The 21,442-nt window shown below is 38.5% G+C and overlaps 2 protein-coding genes across 2 annotated transcripts; one reads left to right on the forward strand and one right to left on the reverse strand.

Moving 5' to 3' along the window:
* Nucleotides 1–4,883: 4,883 nt before the first annotated feature.
* Nucleotides 4,884–5,968, reverse strand: LOC148049096 (mas-related G protein-coupled receptor member H-like). Its single transcript, XM_087703828.1, has one exon. The coding sequence runs from the start codon at nucleotides 5,802–5,804 to the stop codon at nucleotides 4,884–4,886; it is 921 nt and encodes a 306-aa protein (XP_087559954.1). The 5' UTR covers nucleotides 5,805–5,968.
* An 11,260-nt stretch (nucleotides 5,969–17,228) lies between these two features.
* On the forward strand, nucleotides 17,229–18,648 carry LOC106551804 (proto-oncogene Mas). The gene has a single exon (XM_014069959.2). The coding sequence runs from the start codon at nucleotides 17,318–17,320 to the stop codon at nucleotides 18,311–18,313; it is 996 nt and encodes a 331-aa protein (XP_013925434.2). The 5' UTR covers nucleotides 17,229–17,317; the 3' UTR covers nucleotides 18,314–18,648.
* Nucleotides 18,649–21,442: the final 2,794 nt, after the last annotated feature.

Genomic DNA, 21,442 nt, shown 5'->3' on the forward strand with positions numbered 1-21,442 from the left:
CATTTCCTTATCTATTTCGAATGAGAAAGTCTTTCGACACATTTTACGGAAACAAATATTTGAAGATTTAATCGTAACGTCGAAGGGGAAAAAAAATGCTGAAATTCTGTCTAATTTCATCTCTGTTAATAACTTCTGGAAGAATGAGATCACACTTGAAATTGAACCTAGGTTCTGTCACATCCTTGGTCTGCAAATATTGGGGATTTTTGAAATTTTGCATTAAATTTTACAGTTATTTGAATGGATAAATAAATAAATATTTTTGTAGCTTTCTATTAGCTGTGAGGTTCAGTAGAAGACTGAATGGATGTCATATATCAGGATATGTTCTTGACAATGTAGATTGAGTTGAAAAGGAGTATTTCCACCAATGAATTAAAAAATAAAAATATATAAAAGCTTTATATATATGTAAAATATATAAAAATATATGTGAAAAATAAATAAAAGCTTTAACCTTGTGGTGCTTTTAAAGATATAGAAAACAGCACACATTGGACTAACTACTTTTTTTAAAACAGGATTTTTCCCAGACTGTCAGTCTTTACCTGGGAAATGATAAATATCAGTTTTACTTATTTACCACTTCAGAGAAATGGAAATGGATGATTTGGCAGGCAGAGAGGAAAAGGGGGAACAATCCAGCATTATATGAATCTTTGGGAAAAGTAGTTATGGAAAATGTTCCTCTCGGTGGCCTTAGGAAAACACTAGACTTCTACACAACACAGTGAAATATTATTAATTTATTTGCTAAATTTATATCCTTCCTTTCTGTTAATTCACAGTTCAAGTGGCTAATCATAGTTAAAAATAGAAAGGAGAAACTACTATAACAGATGATTACAATTTTAATTAATGCTAAATTAAAATCGGTATCCCCAAATTGAAATATGTATAATTAAACATACATGGCATATTAATGAAGCATAGACAGTATATTAGATTGATGCCAAGTGGATGCTAACCCAGAATTAGAGTCACGGGTTAATTCTTATTGGTAAATTAATTTTGCTGGGTAACTGAGTGAAGGTAAAGGTTTCCCTCGCACATATGCGCTAGTCGTTCCTGACTCTGGGGGGCAGTGCTGATCTCCATTTTGAAAGCCGAAGAGCCAGCGCTGTCTGAAGACGTCTCCGTGGTCATGTGGCCATCATGACTAAAGGCCAAAGTTGCACGAAACACTTTTTTTGTAAATATATATTTTTATTTTCAAAATAAACATACAAATCCTCCTTCTTTACATACTGTAGAAAGTGTATCAGTTGGTTACAAAAGGCTTTTGTGCATCACTTCCACCGTCATCAAATATAATTCATATTAATTCTAATATCTTAACTCAGATGTTTATACATATTACCAACATCATACCTCCACTTTTATTTGACTATGATTCTTTAAACGTCCTTCATCATAAACTATACCAAGATTTAATACATAACCACATACTGGCATATCATTTACTTATTTATAAAATACTCCACTAACACTAAATCCTTATATCCTATTCGAGCTAAACATCCATAATATTTAATAACAAAATTTTCTAATGCTCCTTTCAAAATCCCTGTTTACTATTTACATCCAGTTTCCTTATATTATACATATACATATATACATACATACATATATATATATATACATATATATACATGTTTTCTGAGGTTTTCGTGGGTGTTAGTATGTAGGTCTTTGGTTATTCGGGTTTTCTCCAGCGTAAAATTGGAGGTGTCTTAGCCAATCCTATATGTATACATATATATACATACATACATACATACATACATACATACATACATACATACATACATATATATATATACATACATACATACATATATACATATATGTAATACAGCACAGGTTCGAATCCCAGTAAGGGTACGGCTAGCTGATGAGAGCTTGAAATAGATCTATACTAGTCTCCCTTTATTTATTTATCAGCACAAATACAACCCAAAATGTAACAAAGGCAACAGTAAAATATTGGGCTTTCTGTCTGGATGGACTCTTGTGACGAGCCGATGGACAGAGAATGGAAACAATTAGCTTCCTCCCATAATTGGGCCATACCAGGGGTTGTGACACTAAATATATACATATATATATTATAATAATTATTCTTTCTTTATTTAACTATATCCTATATCATAACATTTCCTCCCTAATAATCAAAATTTAACTGTGTCTAATTTAGTTCTTTTTTATTGTTATTATTATTATTAACCTTTATATATAATCCAAAGGGATTTCTAGCCTTCCCTTCAAGGGTATCATTCAATATTCATATCCAATTATTGCTTATCATAACACTACACATTGTATATATTACCATCATTATCAATTTTTTATTTAATTGTACCTATTGTCACTAAATTTAACGAAGTTTAGCTAGTTTTAAATTATACTCTTCCATCGATCAACCTGTGTCTTTCCAGGAACAAAACAATCTCATAGCTTCTGCCATTTGTGGAACCAGTCCTCCAAACATCCTCTTAATCAAATCTGTATGGACTCCTTTTAGCAACTCCTTGCTTCTAAGATCTCTCATGTACTCTTGATGCCCTCTTTTGTATATCAAATTAGACAAAGAATCAAATCTTTAAATGAGTTAAAAAAATATCCACAACAATAAAAGAGGAAAAAATTAATCTGTAGCTTACAGAAAGTTACAAAGAAAGGTTAGAAGAAGAAAACTTAATCCATCAGGTTTGCTTAGATTCAATCCATGTAAATAACATTTAAAAAGTAAGATAATCACTGTCCAAAACCATTCCAAAATTCAAATTCGCTGCTAAGTTCTTCTATTCTTTGATTTAAATTGGTTTTTAAGTTTTATAGGCAGTCCCTTTTTTTTAGAACAATAAAAATTCCTCACCAGCTGGAAACACTTTCTTTTTCCACATTGTTCCATTTTGGAGCCGCCCTGACCTTTTGGCTGGATTTTTTATCACCGGCTTGAAGGTCTTTTCTTGGTTTTTTCGGAGATTTTGCGATATCCCCGATATCAGCAAGATGTAATCTTCCTATTCACTATCTCTTCGGGATGGTTTAGTTCCGTTGGGACCCCCCCCCCCAGTGATAAAAGTATCGACTGCAATCTCAGAGCATTGAGATCACATGTCGTCTCATCGCAACTTCGGCCCCTCCTCTCACAAAACCACCACCAAAGTGGTCCCTATTTTTTTAACTTGAATTTTTTATGTGGTTTTGACTGCTAGGTTGGCAGAAACTGGGACAAGTAACGGGAGCTCACCCTGTTAGGATTTGGATGAGGGAATAAATGGGGAACTCAAATTTGCAGATGACATCTAGCTGGCAGGAATAGCCAACACTCCAGAAGACAGGCTCAAGATACAGAAGGATCTTGACAAACTTGAACATTGGGCACTATCTAATGAAATGAAATTCAATGGTGAAAAGAGTAAGGTTCTACATTTAGGCAAGAAAAAGGAAATGCACAGGTACTATATAGGTGGTACCTTCCTCAACAGTAGTAACTGTGAGAGGGATCTTGGAGTCCTAGTGGACAACCATTTAAATATGAGCCAGCCGTGTGCAGCAGCTGCCAAAAAAGCCAACACAGTTCTAGGCTACATAAACAGAGGGATAGAATAAAGATCACGTGGAAGTGTTAGTACCACTTTATAATGCCTTGGTAAGGCCACACTTGGAATATTTGCATCCAGTTTTGGTCTCCATGATGTAGAAAAGATGTGGAGACTCTAGAAAGAGTGCAGAGAAGAGCAACAAAGATGATTAGGGGACTGGAGACTAAAACATATGAAGAACAGTTGCAGGAACTGGGTATGTCTTGTTTAATGAAAAGAAGGACTAGGGGAGACATGATAGCAGAGTTCCAATATCTCAGGCGTTGCCACAAAGAAGAGGGAGTCAAACTATTTTCCAAGGCACCTGAGGGTAGAACAAGAAGCAATGGGTGGAAACTAATCAAGGAGGGAAGCAACTTAGAACTGAGGAGAAATTTCCTGACAGTTAGAACAATTAATCAGTGGAACAGCTTGCCTCCAGAAGATATAAATGCCCCAAAGCTGGAAGTCTTTAAGAAGATGTTGGATAGTCATTTGTCTGAAATGGTATAAGGTTTCCTGCCTAGGCAGGGGGTTCGACTAGAAGACCTCCAACTCTGCTATTGTATAGTATTGTTATGTGGCACTAAGGATTTGAACTGCCGACCTTTCGATCGACAAGCTCAGCATCTTAGCTGCTGAGCAACCGTGTCCCTTGGGTAACTGATTAGGAGGATAAAATAGCTAGGAACATCAAAGAATTTGAAACCCTGTTTGAAACTTTTTAAAATGACTTTGCAAATAAACAAAGAGTAAATGCAGAAATTTGAAGATAGGGAGAAGGATTCCATTCAGCTGTTACAGAATAATAGCAATCGCAATAGCAGTAGACTTATATACCGCTTCATAGGCCTTTCAGGCCTCTCTAAGCGGTTTACAGAGAGTCAGCATATTGCCCCCAACAATCTGGGTCCTCATTTTACCCACCTCGGAAGGATGGAAGGCTGAGTCAACCCTGAGCCGGTGAGATTTGAACCGCTGACCTGCTGATCTAGCAGTAGCCTGCAGTGCTGCATTTAACCACTGCGCCACCTTGGCTCTAATAACTGAGATCCAATGAAAGTTTAACCCCTTTTAACCCATGTGTAATTTCATTGTCAAGTCAATGAAAGGTCTTGGAAGCCACTGTTATGGCAGAGAAAGTGACAGTCTAATTTTCTAACTTCCATTGGATTTCTGGTCATCCTGAATTTCCTGGAGCAGATTTGTCTGGACTGAGTGTCACATCCTGGCAGAGAGCTATAAAAAGATAGAATTGTATTTTTTCCCCCCTTGTCTTGTGTGCGGACATCATAACTGGCTACTGACCGAGATCCCTGAATGCTCTGTGCTCTCGTCTTCCTCTTTGAAAAGTGTTTGGAGACGTGTTTTTAGGTCGTACGGTGAACGATGTGCCTTCTTTCTCCCCAGTGCAAAATAGATTAATGGGTTGACACTGCAGTTTAGACAGGGACATAAGTAAGTGTATGGAAGTAAATTCAAATGATGCTTTCCAAAACCAAATGCCATGAGATAAATGACAACTGTCGGAACAGAAAGGACGAGGAAGAAAAACAGGGCAAGCAAGATGGCGGTGAGAAGTTTCCTTCGCCTCTTCATTCTTGATTGAAGGTAGCCTTTGATTAGGAGAGCCAGGCTGGAGATCAGCATGAGTAGAATGCCAACCAAGCTAAATATGAAAACATGAAGGACTTGGAATAGGCTTTCTGTAAATGAATGACTTAGAATGTAATGAACTCCACAGAAGAGGATAGAAACGATCCATGCAATGGCGCAGAGTATGGTGGAGAGGTAGGGTGGCTGATGGCATCGATGCCAAATTGGGAAGAAGAGAGCCAAACACCGGTCAATGCTGATGATTGTCAGAAGAAATTGACCGGTGCAATAAGTGAATATGAAACATACTGTTATTGCCATGTGAATATTCATAGTAGTCAGAGAGAAAATTCCGGTCAGGAAAAGGAATATTAGACTCCCAATATCAGCCACAGCCAAATTGAGGATATAGACAGTGAAAGAAGTCCTCTTCAACCAGAAACCCAAATATCTGATGACAATTCCGTTTCCCAGAAGCCCTGGAACGCAGATTAAAAGGATTAAATAACAGAATGTTTTTCCCAGCACTCCAGGTGCAAAAATGCTTCCATTTAGGTTTCTGGCCACTGTTCCACTGTGTTCAGTAAAATTGAAATTGTCTGGGATCGTCTTCATTTTGATGTCTATTGTTCTGGACAGTACGGCTGTTATCTTCTGTGGAAATGAATCTGGACCCCGCACACCGTAAAGGACTTGCTTCCCCTCAGTTGCTCTCCATGGAAGCAAAGCAGAAGTGACTCGTGAAGACAGTTTGTTTGATCACCTTGCCGAAGAAAAGAGGAGATCCTTCTAGATTTTGTGGGGAGTTTTTTTCCTCTGAGCACTGTGTGAAAAGTGGAAAGAAAACAAACCATGATCTTATGATCATTTTGATGGCACACAATACAGTATGGATCTTCCTAGTTTTATTCTAAAGTATATGTAATGGTCCTGTACAAAGTAATTATTCATAATTTTTATTCTTCTAAAACGTTCAATTGTTATTGAAAAGTATGCTATCTTCCATTATGATATCAATTATATAACCATCCATTTCTATGGTTAGAAAAGATGGAGAAGATAAACTTTAAACCAGTTATCCATGTGGGTTATTGGGGATTTTTTGGTGGGGGAGAAGGAAGGAAGAAAGGGAGAGAGGGAGAAAGAGAAGGAGTAATAGGAAATGGGGATAGTGGAATGTAGGAGAAACAGGACTAGAGAAAAAAAGGAAAGGGGAGGGGAGGGGAGGGGAAAGGACTTGAGAAAAGGATAGAGGAAGGGAGAGTAGATTAGGAAATGGGGATGGTGGAATGTATGGGTGTAGGGCTAGGGGAAGGAGGGAAGGAAGGAAGAAAGGAAAGAAGGAAGGAAGGAAGGAAGGAAGGGCAATATCAATAGCACTTAGACTTATATACCACTTCACAGTGCTTTTACGGCCCTCTCCAAGTGGTTTACAGAGTCAGCCTCTTGCCCCCAACAATGTGGGTCCTCATTTTTCTGACCTTGGAAGAACGGAAGACTGAATTGATCTTGAGCCAGTCAAGATCGAACTGCTGGCAGTGAGTTAGTCTGCAAAACTGCATTTTAGCCACTGTGCCACCACAGGAAGGAAGGAAGGGAGGGAGGGAGGGAGGAAGGGAGGAAGGGAGGAAGGGAGGAAGGGAGGAAGGGAGGAAGGGAGGAAGGGAGGAAGGGAGGAAGGAAGGAAGGAAGGGAGGGAGGAAGGAAGGAAGGAAGGAAGGAGGGTGTTTTCTAGGTGTCCAGAATTTTAAATATAAACATCATCATAATCATTATAATCATAGTATCAATTGTTATTGAAAAGTCTACTATCTTCTGTTATGATATCAATTATATAACCATCAAAATATTTAAGGAGAGTAATTTTTGATGGGAAGACCTGTATATGTTAGGAATTGATAACTGGAATGTTTTCTTCATTAAGCTCCTTTGAGACTTCTTTTCTTTAAAACGATCCATAACAGATGAATAATGTTCCGGTTGGCTTATATTCATTCACAGATGAGCATAGCAAAGGGAAAACTGTTATCCTTTGGAATCACTAGTTGATTAATTTCTGCTCTACTAAGCAGTTCTACTAATATGGACTCTCACATGGTTAGTGACACGTTAAAAAGGGCTTGTCAGGCTTCCAAGTAATACACCCATAGCAAACAGAACTCCGAGGCAGGTAGGTTCCTCAAAGAACAGGTTTTATTGGACATGTCATATTGGCACAATCTGGTGAAAACCAACTCTGAATGTCCCTGCAATTTTTATCTGATTAAAAGTAAAAGTGTTCTCCTTTTTCCAAACAATCAGTGACATGGTCCAATCAGGCTGCCATCCAGTTGCCTGGTAACTTTACTCCTCCTCTATCCGGACACTTGTGGAAATGTCCTTGGTTCCCAGGAGAAAGTACTCTGTTTTGGCTACAAAACCCCAGCTATCTCAATTCCCCCCTCCCTATTCCTCAGCTCAAAATGGTTCCGGTCAGGTCACCTTCAGGGTTGAGAGAGGTATCACTGGCTACTGAGCCAGAGAGGTATCACTGGCTACTGCTGTGGAATTAAAGGTAAAGGTTCCCCTCGCACATATGTGCTACTCGTTACCGACTCTAGGGGGCGGTGCCCATCTCCATTTCAAAGCCTAAGAGCCAGCACTGCCTCAAGATGTCTCCGTGGTCATGTGGCCGGCATGACTAAACACTGAAGGAACATGGAACGTTGTTATCTTCCCACCAAAGGTGGATCCTATTTTTTCTACTTGCATTTTTTACATGCTTTCAAATGGCTAGGTTGGCAGAAGCTGGGACAAGTAACAGGAGCTCACTGTGTTACACGGTGCTAGGGGTTCAAACCACCAACCTTTCTGATCGACAAGCTCAGCATCTTAGTCACTGAGCCACCTCTCCCCCAACACACACACACACACATCGTGTGTGTGGAATTAAAGAAGTCTAAAGGCTCCTTGGCAGAGTTGATGGGTTGGTTTCTCAAGAAACAGAGGAGGTTTAACAAGGGACTTATGGTTTCTTTAGAAAAGTAAGTTAACATCTTGGGAAACTGGAAGGGGAAATATTGCTTTTCTGCTTCAAGTAACCAACCGAAACTAAACCAAACCAAACCAAACCACAAAATAATAAAAGAAAATAAAGGCTACAGTAAAACCACAATTGCATACAACGCCATAGAAGCCACCTTGAAATGATATCTTACCCCAAACTGATCTGCTTGGTAGAATGGCTCAAAAGTTAGGACATATTTTTCCACTGATATAAAATGGGTAATTATTTAATTGGAGAAAAGAATGAATGTAAGAGGCAAACAGTAGGAAAAAGAGAACAAAATCAACAAAAAGGACAAGAACATTATGTGGGCTGGGAAGCCATTCTTGAAATAACTCTGCTGTCTGCGATGTGCAAATATATATATACATATATATATATATATATATATATATATATATATATATATATATATGTATATGTATATGTATATGTATATGTATATGTATATGTATATGTATATGTATATGTATATGTATATGTATATGTATATGTATATGTATATGTATATGTATATGTATATGTATATGTATATGTATATGTATATGTATATGTATATGTATATGTATATGTATATGTATATGTATATGTATATATATGTATATATATATATATATATATATATATATATATATATATATATATATATATATATATATATATATATATATATATATATATATATATATATATATATATATATATTAGATTTTTTACAACCCCTGGTAAGCCCCAATTATGGGAGGAAGCTAACTGCTTCCATCATCTGTCCTTCGGCTCGTCACAAGAGTCCATAATGACAGAAACCCAATATTTTTACTGTTGCCTTTGTTATATTTGTGTTTTTTTATTTGTGCTGATAAATAAATAAAGGGAGACTAGTATAGGCCTAATGGCTAAGATCTCCGCCTAGTGTGCCTAATATGCCATATAGCCCAGGTTCAAATCCCAGTAAGGGTGTGGCTAGCTGATGAGAGCTAAATAGCTTGAAATAGATCTATACTAGTCTCCCTTTATTTATTTATCAGCACAAATAAAAACACACACACACACACACACACACATAAATATATATGTGTGTGTGTGTGTGTGTGTGTGTGTATATATGTGTGTGTGTGTATATATATATATACAAAGTTGTGACTTTAAGTGTATATATATATATATATATATATATATATATATATATATATATATATATATATATATATATATATATATATATATATATATATATATATATATATATATATATATATATATATATTTGCACATCGCAGTAAGGGTATGGCTAGCTGATGAGAGCTAAATAGCTTGAAATAGATCTATACTAGTCTCCCTTTATTTATTTATCAGCACAAATGCAACACACACACACACACACACACACAATATCAAGGAATGAAGTTTCACAATACAAGATGTATCCAGAAAGGATTCTTGGAAATGAAAAGGAGGAGCTTAAAGTCAGGTCATAAGTGGGGAACCAGTCAGTAGAGAAGAGGACCAGAAGAGGACATCTTCACAAACTTTCTGACAAATAAAAAAATCTTCATGACAAATAACCACATCTGTCCAGAACATCGAGAGATGATTTGTGGTTCACTGCAAACTAGGATTGATAAGGGCTGTGGAACCACATTATCAATTTTGAGTCCCCATTAAAGGAGGATTGGCCCTGTGTGTATAATTCATGGGGTTACAAGAAGAAAACACTCTAAGTAACACTATAGTAGATGCAACAGAACTTCTACAGTCTTCAAACATTTGTGAGAACTTAGTTTTTGAGACTCATCCTGAACCAAGAAAGTTTTCTTTCCATACAATAGTTACCATGAAGAAAGTTATACAATTTCTCTGGACATACCTGGTGATGATGTTCAAGAATCCCTGCTGAGAATGAGAAGGTCTCTTTGAGAATCCAAAACTGGCCAGATAACGAGATTTCTTTGAACAATCCAGTCTGGTGTGTATTTGATGTAGCTGTGGTGAGCAAGGAGAATTTGTTCATCAACAGGAACGCTTTTCTAGATAAAGAAAAGAGGAACTTGCTTAACATGTTGACATATACTTTGAAAGAGCATTTCTACAAACTGTATGCAAACAAATGTTTAAAGAGTTCATGACTTTGAAAGAAAAGCAAGAAGCATCAGAGAGAGAAAAAATTGTCCAATCTCATGTATGTTCATAACTTCTGGAAGAATGAGAAAAGATATGGAATTGAACCTTAAAGTCTGCTTCATCCTTTATTTGCAAACATTAGTGATGGCTTGAACTTTTTGCATGACATTTTAAGGTCAATTGAATGGCTAAAGAAACATTTTTATAGCTTTCTATCAGTTGTGAGGCCCTTTAGAAGACTGAATAGATTATATAGGTCACCATAATGTTCTCAAGGACATATATTGGGTTGAAAAGAATCATCTGGAGCAAAGGAAGCATAAAAGAAGCTTTATGCTTGTGTTGTATTTCAAGATACAGAAAATATTTCACACGGGGTTATCCTTGAAGAGAATTGAGAGCTACAGCTGGTCCAGAATGCAGCAGCCTCAATGGTCATGAACATTGTTCATTTTGCCCATCTGACCTTTGTGAGTTGCACTGCTTATCACTGGGCTTCCGGGCATAACCTAAAGAGTTAGTTGTCACCTATTAGGAGTCAAACTATTCTCCACAGCACCTGAAGGCAGGAGAAGAAGCAATGGGTGGAAACTAATCAAGGAGGGAAGCAACTTAGAACTAAGGAGAAACTTTCTGACAGAACAATTCATCAGTGGAACAACTTGCCTCCAGTAGTTGTGAATGCTCCAACACTGGAAGTTTTAAAGAAGATGTTGGATAACCATTTGCCTGAAGTGGTGTAGGGTTTTCTGCCTAAGCAGGGGGTTGGATTACAAGACCTCCAAGGTCTCTTCCAACTCTCCTATTTTATATCTCTGTGGCTCAACAATTGGACACTTAGGGAATCACTTTTCCTTTTTTAAAAAACATTTTTTTTTTGCTTGACTAAAATCTGACAGAGTAGATTCCCTCCAGGCATCTTAATCACTGAGCCACCCACCCCCCACAAACACACACACACACACACACACACACACACACACACACACACACACGTGCGTGGAATTAAAGAAGTCTAAATGCTCCTTGGCAGAGTTGGTGGGTTGGTTTATCAAGAACCTAGAAGTTCAAAAGCATGTAAAAATAGGGACCACTTTGGTGGGAAGTTAAAAGTGTTTCATGCACCTTTGGTGTTTAGTCATGATGGCCACATGACCACGGAGACGTCTTCGGACAGCGCTGGCTCTTCGGCTTTCAAAATGGAGATCAGCACTGCCCCCCAGAGTCAGGAACGACTAGTGCATATGTGCGAGGGAAACCTTTACCTTTACCTTCACTCAGTTAGCAATAGCAAAATTCATTTACCAATAAGAATTAACCTGTGACTCTAATTCTGAGTTAGCATCCACTTGGCATCCATCTAATATACTGTCTATGCTTCATTAATATGCCATGTATGTTTAATTATGCATATTTCAATTTGGGGATACCGATTTTAATTTAGCTTTCATTAAAATTGTAATCATCTGTTATAGTAGTTTCTCCTTTCTATTTTCAACTATGGTTAGCCTCTTGAACTGTGAATTAACAGAAAGGAAGGATATACATTTAGCAAATAAATTAATAATATTTCACTATGTTGTGTAGAAGTCTAGTGTTTTCCTCTGGCCACCGAGGGAAACATTTTCCATAACTACTTTTCCCAAAGATTCATATAATGCTGGATTGTTCCCCCTTTTCCTCTCTGCCTGCCAAATCATCCATTTCTTTGAAATTATTCTTCCATTGCTCCAAATGTATGACTGAATTCTACTCTCAATTCTACTGTATGTTGATCACACATGCACAAATAGAACCAGGAAGAACAAAGAAAAATGACCACAATCATTTCTATTCTTTTTCAATAGAATTTTTTTAAAAGTTGATTGACTTGCATTAAGATAGTCACAAGGAAAGGATTTAAGGTGAGAGGCGACATACATGTAGCATCTGAGATGCACAGACTTTGACCATGCAGATTCCCAGTTGGCCATAGTCAACTTTCAGTCATAAGTACATAGAAATATAAGTAGTGCCCCTTGGCCCAACTAGCCCAGCTACCTTTTTGACAATGCAGTTCAATCATGACAGATACAAAGTTGACTCAGTCTTCCATCCTTCCGAGGTTGGTAAAATGAGCATCCAGATGGTTGGGGGGCAATATGCTGACTCTGTAAACTGGTTAAATTAGCTACAAATTACTATGAAGTGGTATATAAGTACAATATGCTATTTATCATTTCCCAGGTAAAGACTGGCAGTTTGGAAAGATTCCTGTTTTAAAAAAGTATTTAGCCACCCATGTGATGTTTTCTGGATCTTTAAAAACACCACAGGGTTAAAGCTTTTATTTATTTTTACTTTTAATTCATTGGTGGAAATACTCCTTTTCAACTCAATCTACACTGTCAAGAATATATCCTGATATACAATATCCATTCAGTCTTCCAATCAACCTCACAGCTAACAGAAAGCTACAAAAATATTTATTTATTTATCCATTCAAATAACTGTAAAATTTAATGCAAAATTTCAAAAATCACCAATATTTGTAGACTAAGGATGTGACAGAACTTAGCTTCAATTTCAAGTGTGATCCCGTTTTTCCAGAAGTTATGAACAGAGATGAAAGTAGACAGAATTTTAGGGTGGCATTTTTTTTCCCTTCGAAGCTACGATTAAATCTTAAAATATTTGTTTCCGTAAAATGTGTCGAAAGACTTTCTCATTCGAAAGAGATAAGAAAATGTTGCGCAAGTTCCCCTTTTCTGTAATTGGAAAAGTGTTTGTGAGGCTGAACAAATTCTGCTTGCTCTCCGCATCCACATCAAATACAGATCAAACTGGATTCATCAAAGAAATGTAGCTTTCTGGGTTTTTTGAGTTCTCACCTGTTGGTTCACACCAGGGATTCTTGCAAACCGTCACCAGGTATGTCCACAGCAAAGGGAGAACTTTCATCATGATAACTGTTATATGCAAATACTTGTTTCCAAGTTCAGTAGTGGATGTTTCTGGTGCATTCAGTATAATGTGCCTTAGAGCACAGTTCCTCACCTTTATGGGTTGGGGCCTCAGAGTGGAGAGAGCAGGGACGAGCTTTTGTGGCAGGGGCAAGCGCATGTGCAAGTACAAGGGCCTGCAACATTCATGGCGATGCTCACAAGAGTGTGTGGCAGCAGCCAAAATGAATAAATCAATAAAATAAAAACACAAGCCTTGGTTGCATAAACAGAATCAAAATCACATGAACTGTTAGTCCCACTATATAAAACCTTAGTAAGATCAGATCTGGAATACTGCATCCAGATTTGGTCATCACATTATACAAAGATGTTGAGACTTTGGAATGAATGCAGAGAAGAACAAGATGATAAAAGTTATGAAGTTGCAGGAATTGGGTACGGGTAATCTGGAGAAAAGAAAGGCTAGAAGTGACATGGTAGCAGTATTCCAAAACTAAAACCTGTTCCGTTTTATAACGAACCTCATAATTACTACAAAGCTGCAGAATATTTATTTATTTATCCATTCAACGACTTCCAATTTTCATTGAAACATTTCAAAAATCATTGATGTTTGCCGATCTAGAAGGAAACCAACATTGGTTCCAATTTCATATTTTTTTCCTCATTTCTGTAGAAGTAAAAAAAAAGGATGAGATCAGACTGATTTTCAATCGGATGTTACTTGTTTTTCCTTCAAAGTTACGATTAAGTATTTAAACATTTCCTTTACAAAAAAACGTGTAGAAACATTTTCTCTTTCCAAGTACATAGAAAAAGGTTGAGCAAGTTCCCCTTTTCTGTACTTGGAAAGGTGTTCCTGGTCTTGAATAAATTCTGCTTTCTCATCACAGCTATGTCAAATACAGATCAAACTGAATTCAATCTACATTTCCTGGCTTCTTTGGATTCTCAAAGTTGATCTGTTGGTTTTCACCAAGGGATTCACCAGGTATGTCGACAGCAAAAATTGAACTTTTATCGCAGTAACTGCTATATGAAAAGAGATGAAAAGAGGAAGGAGGGAAGGAAGGAGGGAAGGAGAGAAGGAGGGAAGGGGAAGGAGGGAGGGAAGGAAGGGGAGTAGGAGAGAAGAAACGAGGGAAGGAAAGAGGGAGGGAGGGAAGAAGAAGTAGGACCGTTGTAAGATAAGATGGATCTATGGGATGTTAAAAAAGCAATCTTCAAGTATATTGTCAACAGTAGGGAAAAATTGTTATAAATACATATCATTAATAACAGTTATGAGATCATATAATTGTGAATGTATATATGAAATTGATAAAATTAAAATAATTTAAAAAAAAGAAAAAAAGGAATGAGATCTTTCTCAGTTCAGAATAAGTCTGGGGAACTGCTAAAATGAGATTATTTTATAAAAAGACATGCATCACAGATGATGAATTATTTTTCTTTAAAAAAAATCAGTTAAATAGTATTGTTGTCCCCAATTCGGATCTGAGCCTGGTGCTGAAGCCAGTGATGGAAGCCAGACATAAGGTGCAGGTTTTCTGATTGCTTTTTATTGGAGCATTCCAAGAAAAATGGTTCCTGGTCAAAAGGCCAAGAGCCAAGAACAAAGGATTAAGAAAGCTTTATACGTTTATTTGTATCAATATTGTTAAAGTTAAAATATTGTGTTAGTCTTTTGCAAATCTTTATTTGAATATTAGCAAATATTTTTTTCCCCATGAGCCTCCCGTTGGATCCACATGGATTCAGGCACATGTATTCTATAACTTGCTTGGGATGAGAATTTCAAAAGATTATGTCAACCACGTCTCACTTTCCATCAAAATTCATTAATATCGGTCCTCCCCCCTCCCCTCACTAAATTTTGGAATCAAATTGATCTGAAGTTGCATCTTTCTCAAATCATCAGCAAGATATTGAAACAGAACACTGGAATCTCTAAAGTTTGGAACAAGATGAGAAATAGAACTCGTCCAGTTTCACGCCGAGGTGGCGCAGTGGTGAAATGCAGCACTGCAGGCTACTTCAGCTGACTGCAGTTCTGTAGTTCGGCTGTTCAAATCTCACCGGCTCAGGGTTGACTCAGCCTTCCATCCTTCCGAGGTGGGTAAAATGAGGACCCGGATTGTTGTTGGGGGCAATATGCTGACTCTGTAAACCGCTTAGAGAGGGCTGAAAGCCCTATGAAGCGGTATATAAGTCTAACTGCTATTGCTATTGCTATAATATTTTGCAAACATAGTAAAAGATGCAATTGCAAATAAAGCTGCATCTATTTTTCAAAAAGTCTACGCCTTTTTCCAAATGTCTTTCAGCGCTTTTGCTGGCCAGGGCTAGCTATGAGATGTCTGTTTATTGTGCCTATATATTTCATTTAGACTGCCTGTTGCTTCAGGGGTGGGTTGCTGCTGGCGTTAATGTCAGTTCGCAACCCACGCACCAGATGCGTGCTGCGCATGCGGGCAATGTTCAATGTGAATTGTTCTGTGTGCATGCGCAGAACAATTTACAGTGAACTGCGCATGTGCAGTCACTAAAATCCAAAATGGCGGCAGCGAGGGAACTGGTTCGGGGGCGTAGCAGGCCTGGGTTGCTGTCGGTTCTGTGACCCAGGACTGAATTCCACTACCGAACTGGGCCGAACAGCCAGCAACCCACCTCTGTGTTGCTGGTTTTCATGAGTTCAGGAAAAATACTTGGTCTTAAGAAAAAAAAATGCTTTTAACCACCTAGGTTTTTTTTAAATGTAAAAAAAATCTCCATATAATTTAGCCTAACATAGGACCGTAATGGCAAACCTATGGCATGCATGCCCAAAATGGCAGGGAATCCATGCACAGCCTTTCCTGTTAAGAGCCGAGGTGGCGCAGTGGTTAGGGTGCAGTACTGCAGGCCACTTCAGCTGACTGTTATCTGCAGTTCAGCGGTTCTAATCTCACCGGCTCAAGGTTGACTCAGCCTTCCATCCTTCCGAGGTGGGTGAAATGAGGACCCAGACTGTGGGGGCGATATGCTGACTCTGTAAACCGCTTAGAGAGGGCTGAAAGCCCTATGAAGCGGTATATAAGTCTAACTGCTATTGTCTTCTGGGTTTATGGTGCTCATGTGCGCATGATGATCAGCTGTACTTTGCATGCAGTGCTAAAAACCAGTGTGCGCATGTGCGCCAGCCAGCTGATTGACAGGCGCATATGTGTGCCAGAACTCGGAAGTTAGGCTTTTCCGAAGTGTGATCCCTTCTCACACACGGCAGTGGCAAAAACTGGCCTGCGCATGCATGCTGGCCAGCCGATCATGGGCATCCTAGAACCCAGAAGTTTGGCTTTTCTGGAGTGTGACCTTGACGAGCATGTGTGTGTGCATGTGACGTTTCCATGCAACCTTTCCAGCACTGGGTAACGAAAAGATTCGTGGCACGACAAAACCGCGCTGGTCAAAATCGGGGCAATAAAATCGCGGCGATAAAGCCGCGACGTCATCACCGCACGTCATCACCGCCGCGACAACAGCGCGGCAACAGAAGGGCACTTTAAAACGGCGCTGTGGCAGAAAGCCGACTTCAATTAAGGTAAGCGTTAGGATTAGGTTTAGGGGTTTGTTTTAGGGTTAGGTTTAGGGTTAGGTTTAGGGTTAGGTTTAGGGTTAGGTTTAGGGTTAGGTTTAGGGTTAGGTTTAGGGTTAGGTTTGGGGTTAGGTTTAGGGTTAGGTTTAGGGTTAGGTTTAGGGTTAGGTTTAGGGTTAGGTTTAGGGTACTGAGTGCTTGGGAATGCACGATTTTGCCCTCCGCGATTATGTCATCGTGGTAGAGTCGCGTTTTTCCTTAGCGCTTAGAACGGTGCGAATTCGTCTTCGCCCTTATGTCTCCGCGCAGAAGAGCTTCGTGGATTTGTGGTGGAACCGAAAAGATTAACCATCATTGACATAGGATTTACAACATGCCTGCTTTTCCTCTTTCTGCAGGTGTTTAAGTACAAAAGGAGAAAGAGAAAAGGAAGCTAAGAAGAATGATGGATTGTAACGTTACCTCATCATTTGCTTCAGAGGTTAAACATGAAGCCTACAAGAATGCCAGCAAGATGAATCCCTCAATTCCAAATCTTCCAACTGAAGTTATCATCATTATGGTCATACTTTTCATCCTCTGCTTTCTGGGACTTTTCGGGAACGGAAAAGTCATTTGGATCCTTGGTTTCCATATGAAATGGAATTATTTCGCCATCTATATCTTCAATTTGGCTGTGGCTGATTCTGGAATACTCATAATGGAGGTTTTGATGCAAATATCCTTGATTTGTGATCTAGGGATGTCGGCAATTTCTTTTATGTTCTGTCTTTGTTTACTGTTTTACAATTCTAGTCAACTTTTATTAATAAGCATCAGTGTGGACCGGTGTGTCTCCGTGCTTTTTCCAATTTGGCAACAAAGCCATCGGCCACCCAAATTGTCCCTTGCTGTGTGTGCTATCTCTTGGATTTTGGCTATTCTATGGTTTATAGTGCAAGTGAAACTTTTATTTTCAATGATTTTCCTACGGTGCCAGCTTATTTTCACTTGGGCGTTTTCTTACCCAGTGATGGTCACATCCACTCTGATCTTGCTTGTTAAAATTAAACAACTCCAGCTAAAGAGAAAAGAAGCATTGAAGCTAACCTTGCTTGCACTCATATGCTTCATTGCATTTCGCTTACCTTTGAGCATATTTTCCATTCTTAATTACGCCAAATTTAAGCAAAATAATTTCCAGATGCTAGTGTGCGCGATAAGTGGGAGAGCCTCAAAAGAAATCACATTTACTGATAACATTTTCGACCTTTATATTCTTTCATTGCTATCTAACATCTGTATTGCAGTAAACAGCAGCATCAACCCAATCCTTTATTTCCTGGCTGGGAGAAATAAAGAGGAACGATCCAAATTATCCATGAAAATTATGCTCCAAAGTATTTTCAGAAATGAGGAAGATACCAAGGAAGATGAGATGAAAACTGATGAAATCTAGTTATGGACATTTCTGCAAAGACTGAAGTTTCTTGCTTTGCTGAATGGGTTATGAGGATGGAGTGTGGTGTGTTTGTTTGTTTATTGTGGTTAATAACACAGTAAGTACAGGAGTGTACAACATTTTCTCCACATTATAGAGATAGAAATAACGTTCTAAAGGAGAAGTCCAGAGAAATTAACAATCAAGAAGTTCTTTCCCTCTGAAAACTGGGAAAAAATGTTTGGGACAAAGCTAGCCATATGTCTGGATTTGTTAGATTTTAGTACATGCTGGACCGACTTCTGAATTCTTTGAAAGAGTACATGAGGCTTCACCACACTTTATGTGGCTGGTTTTCTAAAGTCTATAGTTTCTACCTTGGAAGGATGGAAGGCTGAGTCAACCTTGATCAGTCAGTATGACTTCTTAAAAGGGTAAAAGAGTGAGACTAGCGTCTCATTTTTAATGTTTCAGCTCACAATTAGATTTCATAGGCGAATACAAGGTTCCATTAAAAAGCATGCCAGTTTTTTTTTAGGTAATGAGTTAAAATATCAAAAGGAAAACTGAGCCGAAAATCTTGTGATAGACTTAGATTGAAGAAATAAAAAGAGGTATTTATGATACTGAAAATTTCCGTGACCCGTCAAAACCACGTTCCACAAAAGCGCGGTTGACGAAATCGCGTATGTGACGTCATCACAACGCGACGAAAAAGATCGAAAAATTGAAATAAAAATTAAATTACAGCAAGCCGATTCACATAAAGGTAAGCGTTAGGTTAAGGGTTAGGGTTAGGGTTAGGTTAAGGGCTAGGGTTAGGTTTAGAGCGTTAGTGTTACGTTTAGCGTTAGGTTAAGGGTTAGCGTTAGGTTTTTCGTTAGGTTAAGGATTAGGTTTAGGGTTAGGTTAAGGGTTAGGTTTAGGGTTAGGTTTAGGGTTAGGTTTAGGGTTAGGTTTGGGGGGGTTAGGGGAAGGTTTTAGCTTTATTTTTACATTTTTCGATCTTTTTCGTCGCACCTTGATGATGTCACATACACGCTTTCGTCGACCGCGATTTTGTCGTCCGCGGTTTTGTGGTGGAACCAAAATTTCAGACTCTATATTTATATATAGTCTTATACAGAATAGTAAATGCTCAATGGAACATCTTTCTGGAGATTAGAATTTTCCTGAATCTGTTAGTTTTTTTTTTTTTTTTGTAAGACTCTAAAATCCTGACTACATTCCTGAATCTGGGGATGTGAATGCGTCTCAGGACATATTTCCCAACTGTATTAATAAGTGGCCAAGAATCTTGGTTGCTATGTCTATGAATGTTTGTATTTTTTATTGTATTAAATTGTTTACTTTCTGAATTTTTGAGTCGTATGGTATCCAGAGACATTGACTGAGATGGGCAGCTAGAGTGCTTGAATAAATTTAAAAATAAAACATATTGTCTTGCAGAATAATGGCTCACTTGAAGGACATTTGTACATCATCGATCATGAGATATGAGCTTTAATCATCTTTATTAACAATATAAACAGGCATTGAGGTATATTTTTGAATCGTATCGTCTCCAGAGACATTGGCTGAGATGGGTTGCTATAGTAATTGAATATTTTTCTTTAAAAAAAGAAAGAAAGAAAGAAGCCATATTGTCTTCCAGGCTCACTTGAAGGACACTTATACTTCATTGATCATTAGATATGTACTTTAATCATCTTTATTAACTATATAAACAGCCATTAATGTATATTTCCAGACTTGAAGGAATTTTGTGATTTGAAAAAAAAAATCAGGCAAATAAACATTTAAATTATGGACAACCTTAGCCCATCTGTTGTTTAAAAGAAGAACTCTTGGGTGATATGGCCAAGTAAACAGGTCAACTAACTCCTTGAAACCTCACTGTTTTGGTCTTTTTACATTCACTATGAGAGCTATTTTGTAAATGAATAATTCCCTCAGCAGCCATTTTGAGATTGACTTTATTGTTTGTCTTGAAATGGAAATGGGAATTAAGTCAAAATTAATGCATTAATCTCCTCCTCTAAAGAAAAATAGCATATGCCTATGATCTAATGTTAGCTTGAATTAGAAATAAGGCAGGGGTAGGCTGCTACAGTTTTGCCCCAGTTTGGGAGAACCCATAGCTACTGTTATGGCCAAATCCTCCAAATCCCACCCCTGGTTGGCCCCACCCCCTATCCCCCCCACCCCGACCCACCCCTCCCACCCCACCCCACCCCTCCCACCCCACCCCACCCCACCCTATCCCTCCCAGGAGTCTCCAGATGGCTCATCTTGGATGTGAGGTAAGTGCAGGTCAATTACGGTTAATGAATTTTCACAGTCAAAGTTCCACATAGCAGTAGACTTATATACCGCTTCATAGGGCTTTCAGCCCTCTCTAAGCGGTTTACAGAGAGTCAGCCTATTGCCCCCAACAATCTGGGTCCTCATTTTACCCATCTCGGAAGGATGGAAGGCTGAGTCAACCCTGAGCCGGTGAGATTTGAACCGCTGAACTGCTGATCTAGCAGTAGCCTGCAGTGCTGCATTTAACCACTGCACCACCTTGGCTCTACGAATGCTACACTTATGCCTCTCATATTAAATTGCTTTCCCATTACAATGCTAAGCCTAGGCAATCCACTTTTTATTTTCCATTTAAAAAGAACTTGGGGGGGGGGTGTTGGTATTTTATTTTTCAACTCTTCCTGCTTGAATAGAATAGAATGGAATAGAACAGAATAACAGAGTTGGAAGGGACCTTGGAGGTCTTCTAGTCCAACCCCCTGCTTAGGCAGGAAACCCTACACCACTTCAGACAAATGGTTATCCAACATCTTCTTAAAAACGTCCAGTTTTGGAGCACTCACAACTTCTGGAGGCAAGTTGTTCCACTGATTAATTGTTCTAAGTGTCAGGAAATTTCTCCGCAGTTCTAAGTTGCTTCTCTCCTTGATTAGCTTTCACCCATTGCTTCTTGTTCTTCCCTCAGGTGCCATGGAGAATAGTTTGACTCCCTCTTCTTTGTGGCAGCCCCTGAGATATTGGAACACTGCTATCATGTCTCCCCTAGTCCTTCTTTTAATTAAACTAGACATAACCAGTCCATGCAACCGTTCTTCATATGCATTAGCCTCCAGTCCCCTA

The sequence above is a fragment of the Thamnophis sirtalis genome, unplaced genomic scaffold (genome assembly GCF_051295495.1).
Source record: "Thamnophis sirtalis isolate CommonGarterSnake01/CBP01778 unplaced genomic scaffold, rThaSir2_p1.2 scaffold_2, whole genome shotgun sequence".
NCBI lineage: Eukaryota > Metazoa > Chordata > Lepidosauria > Squamata > Natricidae > Thamnophis > Thamnophis sirtalis.